The 13,390-nt window shown below is 43.1% G+C and overlaps 1 protein-coding gene across 6 annotated transcripts in view; it reads left to right on the forward strand.

The window, feature by feature from the left end:
* The window catches only part of LOC146439007 (uncharacterized), a 60,972-nt gene that overhangs the window by 45,088 nt on the left and 2,494 nt on the right, over positions 1 to 13,390 (forward strand). For 4 of the 6 annotated variants that reach the window (XM_085054323.1, XM_085054320.1, XM_085054321.1 and 1 more), the window contains exons 2-10: positions 3,995 to 4,165; positions 5,870 to 5,949; positions 8,256 to 8,342; positions 9,978 to 10,089; positions 10,294 to 10,438; positions 11,094 to 11,207; positions 11,808 to 11,952; positions 12,254 to 12,402; positions 12,885 to 13,024. In XM_085054323.1, coding sequence (XP_084910449.1) covers positions 9,984 to 10,089; positions 10,294 to 10,438; positions 11,094 to 11,207; positions 11,808 to 11,952; positions 12,254 to 12,402; positions 12,885 to 13,024 — 799 coding nt within the window. In that variant the 5' untranslated portion in view covers positions 3,995 to 4,165; positions 5,870 to 5,949; positions 8,256 to 8,342; positions 9,978 to 9,983. The remainder of the gene's footprint in view (positions 1 to 3,994; positions 4,166 to 5,869; positions 5,950 to 8,255; positions 8,343 to 9,977; positions 10,090 to 10,293; positions 10,439 to 11,093; positions 11,208 to 11,807; positions 11,953 to 12,253; positions 12,403 to 12,884; positions 13,025 to 13,390) is intronic. The other 2 variants (XM_085054324.1, XM_085054325.1) reach the window with 2 other exon arrangements.

Here is a 13,390-nt window from a genome sequence, read left to right on the forward strand (position 1 = left end):
GAGCACATCTCTGGCTCAGCAGCTTTCTCTGATTGGGAAAGTGCTCTTTTTGTGGGGAGTAAAATAAGAGATTTACAGCCTACATTGATATAATGTGATCCAGCCATGAGAGTTATTTCCTCATAATGAATGATGAATCTCGTGGATATTACTCTGTTTTACTTCTGTAGCAGGTAGGTTTGACCTACACTTGCCACAAATGATGAATGTGTTAAGAAGGATAACACTGCAGTTGTTGTGGTCCAACCTATTTAAGAAAAACTGCTCTGCAAGTAAGGTGTGGACTGTTTTATGTTGGTGGAAAAAAAGCCAAAAAACCACACCCCCCCCAAACCTTTGCTGTTTGAGTTTGCTCTTTTCAGTGTGTATTTCCTAATTTTTGAAAGTGGAATTCCTATGTTCTGCTTCTCACTTTGTTGGTGAGCTCTCTGTGGATGTATCTGTGGTCAGAGCAAGGCTGTTAGCCATTAGTACTGGTTCTCCTTGATTCCCAGGTGCTTTGAGGTGAGTTCTTCAAAGTGGGTTTTAGTGTGTGAGACTGCCAAAGCCTTGTGCTGATGGCACTTCCACACATTAGGAAGCTGCAATGCAGGAGAAAGGGATGTTGTCCTATTATCTGGAGAGCTGATAGTTCAGCTGGCTTCCCAGCAAGCTGGCAGTGATGGCACTACTGAGGCTTTGTGGATTCTGACTGTAGAACAAGCCTCAACAGGATAACCAGATCAAAACTGCTAACACCATAAGTTTCACTTAAAAAGTAATTAGTAGGAAGGAGGAAAAGGAGGAAGGGCAGACACTGCTTTGATGATTGAATTGTAAAAAGTAGCACCATGATAACCCTGAAGGGTGTTTGGACTAAGACAACATAAGGTTTTGGTGTTCAGTGGAAAATATGGTGAGAGGATGATGTTGCAGAGTTTGATGCACCTCTCCAATGTGCACAGGGTTTGGGTTCTCACTGGCTTTTTCTGATGCTTGTGGGAGCTCAGTCCTCATCAACCTGCTGCTAATAGTTTTCAAAAGAGATCATCGTTGATCATGCTTCTGACCTTTCTGGATGCTTCTGGTGTTCTGAGGTCTAGATTGGATATTGGGAAACTTTTCTTCACTGAAAGAGTTGTCCAGCCCTGGTGTAGCCTGCCCAGAGAAGTGGTGGAGTCACCATCCCTGGATGTATTTAAAAGATGCGTAGATGTGGCACTTGGAGACATGGCTTAGTTGACATGCTGGGTTGACATTTGGACTCGATGATCTTAGAGGTTTTTTCCAACCTAAATAATTCTTTGATTCTACACTGCCCAAGGAAAATATTCCAGTCCCTCCAAAGTGCAAGCCAAAGAACAAGATACAGCATCTCAGGTCCAAAACACATTACTCCAAATTACCAGGTGCACTAGGGGTGGTCCCCATCTGCATCTGCAGGAGCAGGCAGGCCTCTAGTGGTGGGTGGCAGGGCCTGGGAGCATTTGTGTGTTGAAAAAGGCTTCTGTGAGGAGCTGCCTTTCACCTTCTTGAGCTGTAAAGCCCCTGTATTCAGATGGCTTTCCATGGGCACACCTGGTCTCCAGCTTGAAGGAATAAAAACACCTACTGCATGACTCTGGGGAGGCTGCAAAGTGCTCTGTGAGGATCTGGACATATGGGTGTGCATGCACACATCTTCAGTAATACATGCATTTACTGTAGGCAAAAATTACAACATTGTTTGCAGTTATGGCTTCTTTATGCTTCCTGCTAGAACTCCCTTTTTTCACTTCTGACTTCACCAAAATTCCCTCTTTGGCTGCAGTTTTCCCTTGTTGCTGCAATTTTCCATTGTTTCTTTCTTGCCCCGGGCTTAGTTTGTTTCTGAGAAGTTACAGTACAAGAGGTCTTGATGGTTTTGACTAAGTTAGGGAGGAAACTGATGTTTTGTCTTAAATTTCTGACTGAAATAACTTTTTGATTATTTGAACACTTCCACGTTCTGAAAGGCAGCCTGGAAATTTGTCTGGAAGGTGAACATGGAGCAAAGGATGTGCTTTTTTGCCTTCACGGAGTAGCCAAGTGATTCTGTCAGATTTTAATTCTGAAAATCCTTTTTCACATCCTTGTGGAAGAGGAGAGGGTAGACATTGGCAGAAAACAGCCTTTGGAAGTGGTGTTTCCCCTAAGGAAGAGAGGATGGGAGCGATTGTTTGGAATAGTGAGAATGAGACAGGTGAGCTGATGGACAAGCAAAGGATGAGGGATATGGGAAGGAGGATGAATAAAGCTGGTGTGGTAACATATACCCAAGAGAATAATTTAGAGGGATTGCTGCCTAAAATTTGCCACAATACCCAGAAATTTTCAACCTCTGCTTTTCTGTGTGGCCAGCCAAAAGCTGTGTAATTTGTTGCCAAGGTTGTTTCCTGCTCTGGTTGATAGGAAGTTAACACCCTCCAACTTGTGCAAAGATCTCATGAGGTTTAAGACTTGCCTGATGTGGAGGTTTTTAGCAGAAATACCAACACTGATGTGAATGGAAATTCCTGGCTGAAGACAGCACAAAAACAGCACAGGAAGGGTTGAAGGAGTGGCATGAATTAATTGCTGCAGAACCACCCCATGTGCTTCATGCAAATATATAACCAGGGGACAAAAACCAAGCTGGGGCCTTAGAGATAAGGTGACAAGATGATGACCCACAGTACAGAAACTGTGAAATGGCCAGATAAGGGTAACAAAAGATTCAGTTTTGCCTGAAACTCTTGAAGGGTGAGACACAAGAAGCTCTTGAAGGGTGAGAAGGGTATCCACTGCTGAAAGGTATTAAAGATGCAACCAAAAATAGAGAAGAGCCCATCCCAGAGATGCAGTGGTGTTATCCCACATACTTCCTGCTGCTCATGGCTGATCCTGGCCAGATCAATGCATACAGTCCTGTGCATGTGAGTATGTTCATGGGAGACTGGGAGTGGGTAGGACCAACTCACTGGAATCTCAATAAAAAATCACTTTCTCTACTTGTAAGGTCTTGCAATGAGTTTTGTTCTGCTAATTTCCCATCATAATGAGACTAAATGTTCTAGTTCCGCTAGTGATTCATGTAGGAGGTGATATATATCCATATGATGACATTTTATGTTAACCTCAGTTGCCTTTAAAAAATACCCAGATAATTAGATTGCAGAGTTGCTCTGTTAAAGTGTGACACTCCTCTGTGAATGGAAGTCATCTGTTTAATCTTCATGTTGCTCTCTTGTAGGAAAGCTGCTGCCATCCAAGTGCTTCTCATTTTCTAAATGCTCAGCATGAGAGATGCATTGAATGCTGCCAATTATAGGTGACACTTCTGCATTGAAGCATATAAAGTGCCACAAAAAAAGCACCATAAAGAAAATCAGGCCACCCAAGTTACCTCTCAAGCAGGCTTTCTGCATGAGAGGTTCTTGCTGACCTGGATGCTGCAGCTATAAATGAAGGCAGCTCTCTGCTCCCACAAAAGTCAGAAAAACTTGTGCTCTGACCACAATCCAGGTGCCTTTCCTCCTTTCCTATCCATCTCTGTTCCTGGCCATGCTGGGTGGCCATGTGGGCTCTGCAAAATAGCCACTTGTACCCAGTGAGGGCTCAGAGAGAATTCTGCTGCTGTCAGTGCATGGTGCTGGCTGTTGCTCTTTCTTGTGGAATGGTGGGGAGAAAAACAATTACATGCTTGTGAAGCATTCCCGATAGTGATGAAGACAGAGAAAAGCTGTGCAGGAAAGTAATATATCTGTATTCTTAAAATCAATAAGGATAGAGAAGTGACACAGAGCAAACAGAGTGCTGAATGAATGCTGTTGGTTTTATCATTCCTTCAGGGGTGGAGGAAGACATGGGAGAGTCCTGTGAGGAGCAGTAATGCCATGGCATTGAATAAAATAAACTTTATGCAATTAAGAAGTTTATAAATTGAAGATACCCAGCCATATAAACGTGCCTTTGTTCATTGCTGCTCAATTCTGCCGTTTTCCTCATCTCTTTGCAGCCATCCTGTTTGAAGGGCTGTGTTGTGGAGGGGAGTTTCTGGTTCCTTGTGCCTTCCTGCTGCTGTGCTCCTGATCTGATGCTGTGGATGCTGCCTGCCAGACACTGAACACTGCTGCAGGCAGACTCTTGGGCTGCCCTTGAAGAAGGCAAACTCACCAGTCCTTAACCAGTAAGTGAGAACATCTGGGGATAATATTTTTTGTTACTTCTTAGAAGTTTAGTTTAGAGACAGAAGTGCATTGTCTTTTCCCCTCTTTCTCTCACAAGAGTTGGCAGGGGTTAGTTTGAGTTACTTAAATGCTTACAATAATGTCCTTAGTCTAGAGTTCACGAACAGATTTGGAGATCAGTCAATGATTTTTAGCATGGCAGCTTAAAGTCTGGTTGAAAATATGAGGGTAGTGAGTTCCTTACTCTTCTTGCTCCCTCAAACCTAGGGGTATTTCCCTGCTGCCAAAGGGTGGATCTGTTCTGTTCTCCAGCAATAAAAAGCAGATGATTTTCCTTCTTAAAATACCCAAAGGGGATTGCTAACACAGATCCTCTTCACTGTGTGCCCATCCTAATGTGCACAACCAAATCCCATCCCTTCTAGCAGCAAGGAAAGACAAATCCCTGGCATTGAAGGCACCCAGATTAACCCACTGCAGGATTAGGATGCTTGAGCTGTTGTTAGAAGATTAGTACATTCGGTTGTCAACACTTGCTGAACTTGGCCTGAAAATGATTTCCAACGAGGTCACTGACTCCTGGATGCCAGTTTGCCCAGCACATTGGGAAAGCCTGGAGCTAAAGCAAGTGGCTACAAAGATTAAACTGCAGCACTGAGTGTGCAGAATATCTTTAGGGTTTAAATCCGTCATCAATGCTGATGGGAACAAAAGACTCTGGCAGATTGATGGGAATTGCTGAGCTCCTGCCTTGCTGGGGAGGTGTTTCTGGGGCTTTGCTTTCTGGAGTTTCCTGCTGATGACTGTGTGTGCCATTAGGTGGGTGAGCTGCCCACAGATGAACTTGTCTCAGTTCCTGCACAGTGCAAAATGAGTTTATTTTGAGGACAGGGCCTCCACAGGAGCACTTCTAGGTAGAAAGCAATTGGCTTCTACTTTCTGTTCTGGGACTCAGACTGTCTGTGTTCATAATGTTTTATTTCAGCTACTAGCAGGAGGATTCATGTCGTGGGGTTTTTTAAAATATGGGATCTTCCTCTTGTCAGCAGGGCCTTAATACCAGCACAAAGTCTGCTCATGCTAGCTCATCACCTTGTAAATGCTTACATGGCTTTCCAGAGCATGGGGGAGTGACAGTGGAGCTGTGGTCCCAGTGCAGCCAGTCCTGCTCTGGTGTGTGAGCTGCTGTCTGAGGAGAACATGTGGTGCTGCAGGGAGCATGCATGGGGAGGGATGGGCACTGTAGATCTCTCCTTCTTGAAAAGCAGCTTTTTTCCTATTCATTTTCTTCCTCTGTTGAAACAAGTGAGGGTTCTGAAGAGTCTAAATATAGACCCTTTAAAGATTTTTGGTAATACAGGAGAAGCATGTGTTTTCCTCTGTTTATCAGTGGAAAACTGCCATGATGGTAAAATAACTGTTAGTAGGAAACTCTTTTTCTCTATCATGACCCAGGTAAGTACAAACTTATATTCGATTCAAAGCAGCTTGTCTTGAAAAGTACCAACCACTGTCTGTGTCATGGAATTGGTTACAGTGATTTCATTCAGTGCATATCTGAATTTGAAGACACTTCCTGTTGTGAATGTGGATTGTACCATGCTTCTTTTTGTGCATACAAACATTAGCAGCTATTTCTTGTCTGAAACCAATATAACTGCATTTGCCACTCCTCTGACAATATAATTTTATTTCCTCAACAGGCCAGCAAAGATATTCAACTAAAACCCATGTCAAAGACATAAGCCTAGAAGTTCTTTCAGAGAAGATACACTATAGAAAGGTAGGGCCTTTCCATAAAAATTTCCTTTGAGTTTGACTTTGATATCTTAAAGCTATAGCTGTCCTGAGCATTCCTGCTTTTGGGAATGCTGTACAGCCTAGTGAAGCAAGAGCCATTCAATTTTAATAACTTTCTAAGCACTAAGTACATTGCTCTGTACTTTACAAATGTACTTGAGGGGATTTTTCTAGAGCTGCATGATAAAATAATTTTGAATATTTTATCCAAGGCCTGTGTTGTGATTTATTTGGAAAAAAAAACCTTCTGAAACCCAGAATGTGGGCTGTAAGTTTCTGCCTGGATTACTGAGTGTGGCCAGAGGACAAGGCCACCATTGTGGTGGCATTGCTTCAGTGGTCTCACTGCAACAAGAGATGCATTATGGAATAACCAGCAAGAACATGGGACAGCAAGGTGTGTGTGGGATGGGATGTGTGTGTTTTGGTTCTTCCACTTGTCCAGTGTTTCCTGCATGCAGAACTTCCCCTACATTTTAGATCAGCATGGACCTGCCTGACCAGCTGTGCCTAGCAGGCATGTGTATGATAAATTGGCCTGTATTCAGTGAAGAATTTCATGTCCCCATTTGTTGGATGAAAATGTAATGCTTGACATCATGCTGAGGTCATTTGGACTATCTGATGAGTAAAGACATATATATTCCTCTACACACTAGATGTATGTAAGAGGGCCATCCATAAGACATGGGCCAGCATGGAAAGAAGTGCATTCTAGATTTTAATCTACTAGGAGGAGAGGCCATCCAGTGTTTGTAATGGTTCTGCTTGTGTTTCAGCCCATGCCTTCTGCAACAAGTGCTTATAAACTTGAAGGCAGTTTCTAGGACATGGGCCGAGCCACTGTGTACCTATCTGGGGGATTCACAAAGTGAAAAAAGGAGAGAAAAATGCCACTGCCACCATGCTGTGAGCTCAGGCCTTTGTCTTATTCAAGGAACATGCTGTGCACAAGCAGCTCAGGCAGCTCTTGTTTTTGATCCATGTGTACAGCACATGTTGTCTGGCTAATAAGAAACAATCATACTTAAGCCACTGGTTTCCACATCAGAATACCTCTGCAGGGTGGACCTCAGGATGCCTTCAAAGGGTGGACCTCACACCTACACTGATATATAGACAACAGCAGTGCTGGCTGGATGCCCTCCACTTCCCACAGCTGGCAAATCCATGTTCATATAGGCTTTTCACCCCTATCTCAGTGGCCAAGGAAGCCCCAGCTGGGTTGATTCCCAGTCCCATGATGTTGTTTCCAATGGATGAAGCTAGGTGCTAGTTAATTCACTGCCTTTATATCTGACATGAGGCAATTCCCAGCCAGACTGTCTGCTTGGTAAGCACTGTGGCAGCACAAGGTAAATAACTTTTTAATGCTGAAGAAAATTTTAAATTGGCTATAAAAGTTTAAATTTGAGAGGAAACAAGCAGAAATATAAAATGAAGGGAGTGGATGTGGTGAGACTGTGGTTCTGTAGCAGACAGAGATGCAAGCAGAGACTCATCAGCTTGCATGGCTTGCACTGCTTCTGTGGGATGGGCTTGCATGGTGGGCAGGAGCCTTTTCTATATCAAAGAACAAAAATTTACTTGTGAACCAATCTCCATCTGGGGCTATAGGAAGATCTGTAGCTGCTCACAGGATCTAGTATGTTGTTAATGGTTAGACTGGATCTTAGACGTCTTTTTAACAGAAACTTTTCTATGGTTCTGTGTATTACATCTGTGTGTTCATCCCAGGAAATGTGTAAGGCCAGGGTGGATGGGGCTTTGAGTAGCCTGGTCTAGAGGAAGGTGTCCCTGCCTACAGCAAGGGGGTTGTTGGAGCCAAGTGATCTTTCAGCTCCCTTCCAAATCAAACCATTTTTTATCTCCATCTTCCCCAAACTCCAAATCCATGCTGTTTCTCCAGCACCCTCTGCCAGCATCTCCCGCTCAGGAGTGCTAAGATTTTGAGATGCAATATTTTTCACTAAGTGCTCAGTTTCTCTCCTCGTGGCAGGGATGGGAAAGGACAAAGCAGGCAAGAGCCCAGAGCATGCACTCATTAGCTTCTGTCTGCCAACAAGTTGGGAGCATGCAATGTTATACGAAATGTCTGGCTGTTATAAAAGGCTTTGGTTAAGTAATCACATTTCTCTTGCATAAGTGCTTGTTTTTTGGAGCCTTTAGCCAATTGGAGGGTTGCAGCAGCACACAGACAGAAAGCATGTGTAACTGCTGTGATTTTTTATTTTTCCTTTAATAATAAGTGATTATTAATCTGCTGAGAGCTGTGTGAAATCTCTTTAGATAAGGCTAGGCGGCGGAGGCTCCCCAGCGCTGCTTGTAGCTGAACCACAACTGTAAAACGCTGCCAAAAAGCCTCTGTGGATCCCTGTGAGTAACATTTATGATTCTTCTAATGGGTGTTTGTGACTGGAGACTGCAGGCAGGAAATATTGCAGACATTTATTGCAAGCAGTAAGTTAGAGGGAGGCAGGAGGTGAGAGAGTAGTGAAACTATTGACCTGTTTAATAAGGCTTTCCTCCTAGACTTCCGTAAGCAAACATGGGTTCTCTGAAGCTGTGCAATCGAGGTTCTTCCAAATATGCTAACGCAAAAGAAATGTGATGCTGAAATAAACTACAGGACTATGGGAGAACAAAGATTTGGCCTGACAGGAAGATCACAGGACCATCTTGTCCCGTGTACTGGTTAGGAGCAGTCAGACATCCTATTAATATATTCTTTCCTTGACAAGTGTACAGTGATACTTTTCTCCTACATTTTCATGGCTTTCAGAAATCTGCATGTCAGTCATTTCCTGAGCCAGAAACAATATCTCTAATAGTACAAGTGAATTTTTCTTTCCAGAATTTGCTAATCTAGTGTACCTGTCGAAGGCAACATGTTGTTCTGCCATTTGACTGACATAAATCTGATTGGAACTTGATACCTTGCATTCTTCCATATAGGATTTTAATTTTTATTTTTAAAAAGGGTGGGGTTTTTTTCTGTTAGGATAGAGCTGAAAAGGGAAAAGCATGTATGGCTTTGCAGAAAACAGAGTTTCCCTTCCCACTTCCTTGTGACGTGTCTAGAAGCAGCGCGTTCCATGAACAAAGCCTGGAACTATAAAACAATCGACTGAAGTGGGAACTGGAATTTATTAGTTCAAGACTGAGCAACGTGAAACAATTCAGTTGTTGCTCCTGCCAACCCTGGAAAGTATTGGAGTGCCACTGTACAAAGAAAGCAGCTCAAGTGCTGAGCTGTGAGGAGAAATAAAGCTGTTGCCTATGGTTGGGTGCATGTGTGCTTATTCTTGGTGGCACTGAACTTTTCTGAGACGGGACAAATGCTAGACTAATAGAAATCACTTGGGAAAGCTCAAGTCACTACTTACTAACCTTGAAAAATTGTAGAATGTGGATTTTATAGTCTATAAAGTTCTTGAGACGTGCTAAAGCATTTAAAGCTTATTTGCAGCCCATAGATGAGGAGGTAATACCACCATGAAAGGAAGTCAATTTGTAGGAGTTATAGGATTAGAGAGGTAAATGTGAGAAGTTGTGTTGAACTAAAAGGCACTTGGCTGCAAAGCAAAGACTTCAACATTTTGGTATTTGCTTCCTAGAGTGGGCAAAACTGATAAGCTTGTTTGCTTCAGTGAAACTGCAATGGTGATGAAAGATAAGCTAATTTTGTGGGCTAATTACTTAGACCATTGTGAAAACCTTAGGCAGACCTAAGCTATGGCTGTTGCACTGTGCCAGTAAGGATGGAGGGTGGCACAGCAGGCAGTTTTCCTGAGGTTTCCCATTTCCATTCTGCAACCTCATGAGGTCTCTTCAAACAGAGATGCTCCTAGCCCATTCAAGGTTTCTGTAGTTTTAATGAAAACCCCACAAATAAAAGTCAGCAGTTAAAATTTGTGCATTTACAACATTGTTTCTAAAACACTCTCTGGGGTGTGGAACAAATCCAGGCACCCTTTAGCATAGTCCAAAAATATCTCTAATGTGTTTCAGAGTAAGATGGATGCTCTGCATAAGTTGAAGGTTTTGGTGATGTTTCTGTCTTTGGCTACTTTCACGGTCATGGTGATAATGAATGCTGGAAATGCCATTGGGACTTTCAAAGGTAATGCAAGCCAATTTTCTTCATTCAGAGGTGGGTTTCATGCTTTTTATCATTTAATGACATAAGGTGGCTTAGATGGGCTAGATCTGTTTGTTACCTCATCAACTCTCCAAATATAACATGGAAGAGTGAGGGAAATCAGCAGTCTTTCCCCATCCTCAGGATGTAATAACACTTTGCTTGCAATAATATTCACCACCACAGGTCTGTTCAGGACAACCCCTGGAAACATCTCAGCCAAGTACAGCACTGATTTCACACCAGCTGGATGGACTTTCCTCATCTGGAATGTCATCTACACCTGGCAGCTTGCCTGGCTTCTCTATGCCTTGTCGGGGATCTGTCGAAGGTATTTTCTCTATTTACTGTTTATAGTATAAATGAGAAGGGACAGTGACTCTTCCCTTCTGGAGGAGCTCAGTCTCTTACCCCCCTGTCTGGGGTTTTTAGTAAGATCATTTATCTTGACATGTTGAAACTCTGCTGCTGGAGCACCTCTTAGGTTCAGCATCCAAAGCCAGGAAGCAGTTTGGAGGCGTTCATGAACCCCTCTAACATGTGGACAGGTGTCAAAGTGTGTAAACTCCTCTGTGAGGCTTCATTTCCAGTGATTTGGGGGAGCTGAGGACCTGACAGATTTACCCAGTACTTGCATTTACCCACTGCTAGAGGCCGAGAATCCATTTTCAAAATTAATGGATTATGGAGTTAATGCTTTGAGTTTACTTTCTGTTTGAGATCAAACAACCAGCACTGGGAGTCTCTCAGTTTGTTGAACTGGACATGAAACTTTTCCTGGAGCTATGAGATCAATAACTTCCTGATAGGGAAAGTCAAAGGGATTTCTGTGTTGTGTGTGAGAAGGATGCACAGGTGAAATAGTCTGATTTATGCCAAAATGTTTAACTCCAATGTAAAGTCCCCCTTAATATAATGAAAACGAGGCCAGAAAGGTTTGTTTGGGTCATTGTTTTCCTTTCTCCATACCCATATTTTCCTTGCAGGAATGAACTTGGATATGTCTTCATGAAGCCAGACTTGCTGCCAATACCTTTTTATGTGGCATGGTGTCTGAATAATGGCCTCAATGTTGGATGGCTCTTCCTGTGGGACCGAGAGTAAGTTGCTTTTTGTTACAAATACTTTCTAACACTCATGTTGGGACTGCTCCAGTACTTTTTTTCCTCTATGTTTTTTCTTCTCTATGTTTTCTTTTCTCTATATGTGATCACCTAATCACACCTGCAAAACTCTATGTCAGGCTTCAACAAAATGTAGCCTTCATAAAAATTTGGGGGTTTTGCCTTATGTTGTCATCATGCCCATGACAGAGACTGGTCACTGACATCCTCAAAGTTGCTGTTCTTCTACATTTTTACCTCCACAGGTAAGACAGGAGGTGTGACTCTTCATTAATGCAGTTAAGCTCCTTGCTTTGGATTGTTTTCATAATGATGGTCACATTAAGGGCTTATGAGAGCACCACTGTCAGGAAGTGAAGAAATCAGTTGAAGTCAGGAAAACAGCTTCATGATTAACAGAGTAAAACTGCAACAGCACTATGGCAAAATGAGGGCTACATGTAGTGATTACCTTTATTAAAGGCTGATCAACTTAATGCCAGTAAAGGCCAAACACTAAAGCTACAAATTAGGGCATTGTGACAGCACTGAGAAAAATGTGATGTCTATTGTGTGTGTACATGTGCTTTGTCCTAGATTCCTCCTTCCAGCCCTGGTGTTCCTAGCAGTCCTCTCTTTTACCACGTGTGCCTCCCTCTTTGTTTCCCACCGAGCCTTGAGCATCCATTCCTCGTGGTTTGTGAAGAGTCACAAAGCTGACCTCTGGCTCATCCGCATTCTGGTAGGTGGCTTTTGAGAAGCTGTCCTGGTAAATGGTAAAAATGGTAAATGGTAAAAATACCCAACCTCTGAGCAGTGCTGGAGGTATCAAGAGTGAAAGATTCAGTGGCAGAACATAGCTAAGAAAAAATCTAAGAAAAAAATCTAAGAAAAATCTAAAAAGATTTTTCACCTTTTCTCCATGTTGAGGGACTTTTCCTGCAGCTAGGTCTAGAAGGCTGGCTTAACTGCCCCTGGGCCTTTGGGTCACCAGACAGAGATTGCCCTGTATGTCATTCTTGTCCTCTTGCTGTGCTGTGCAGGTCCAGAACGGGCTGGCACTGTATGTGACATGGACCAGCATCGCCACGCTGCTGAACTTTGCCGTCGTGCTGATCTACAAGTGGAATGTGCCCAATGAGAAAGCAACCACTGCTGCCCTGAGCATCCTGGCTCTCGGCCTGGCGATATGGTAAGTGACCCTGTGGGTTCCTCAAAAACCCCTTCCATCTCTCTCTGATGGTGACCATCTGTTCCAATCCACTCCTTGCTTGTCCCTCTCCCAGCACTGAGTACAAAGGCTTCTGTTATAATTCAGGGCAGATGAAATGGGAGCCTGGGCAGAGCTTTTCTTCCCTGACCCTCAGCAATGACAATAAGCACATGTTGTGGGTTAGGAACAATTTTTTGTGTCTTGCATGAGCCCAACCTACCTTAGGTTTACAGGTGAGGGTGTGATACAGAAACCATATGAAACATGGCTTTATTTTTCCCTAAATATACCTTAAATAAATTATTTATGAACCTTCTGAATTTTAATAAATGAAAAATTTTGGACTCTTGTCCAAACTTGGGCCCACAAAACCCTCCATTCCCTGTCTAATTCCTTTCTTAGGGAATGGATTAAAAACCTGTAGAGAAAATATTCACTTTGATCACTCTTTTTCTTCACAGGTTTTATCTAGAAAACTACTTTCTTGACAAGTATGTCCGCTATAACCTCACAGTCTACCCAGTGGTCATAGCAGCTCTGACTGGCAGCGCCTGCAAAAATGGCTCATTTTCATCCACACTGACCAACGACGTTTTTATAGGTAAATCTTTCTAACTCCTTGAACAGAAGGCCAGTAAACACTTCCACATCCTTCCTCTGTGTTGAGGGCAGAAAGTCTTGCCACTTGAAAAGCGTTATTTGTTAAAGAGCTAGGGATGTATTTGAGTCTGTTCATTTTGCTAAGGGAAGAGCAGAGCAGAAATCATTGCCCATGAGCCTCAGGGCTGAATGCAAACCTGTGTTGTCTCAAGTTCACTTCCCAGTGCAATAGTTTGTCCTGAAATCCTCCATCACCCTCTTGGCTCCTCCAGCAGCTCCATCTATTGCAGAGCAGGACAAAGGAACTTCCATTTGCTCACTATTTTTGGGCATACAGGAGCAGTGCATAAGCTTCTGACCCAAAATG

This window comes from Lichenostomus cassidix, chromosome 3, assembly GCF_008360975.1.
Source record: "Lichenostomus cassidix isolate B80296 chromosome 3, HeHo_3.0, whole genome shotgun sequence".
In the NCBI taxonomy this organism is placed as follows: Eukaryota; Metazoa; Chordata; class Aves; order Passeriformes; family Meliphagidae; genus Lichenostomus; species Lichenostomus cassidix.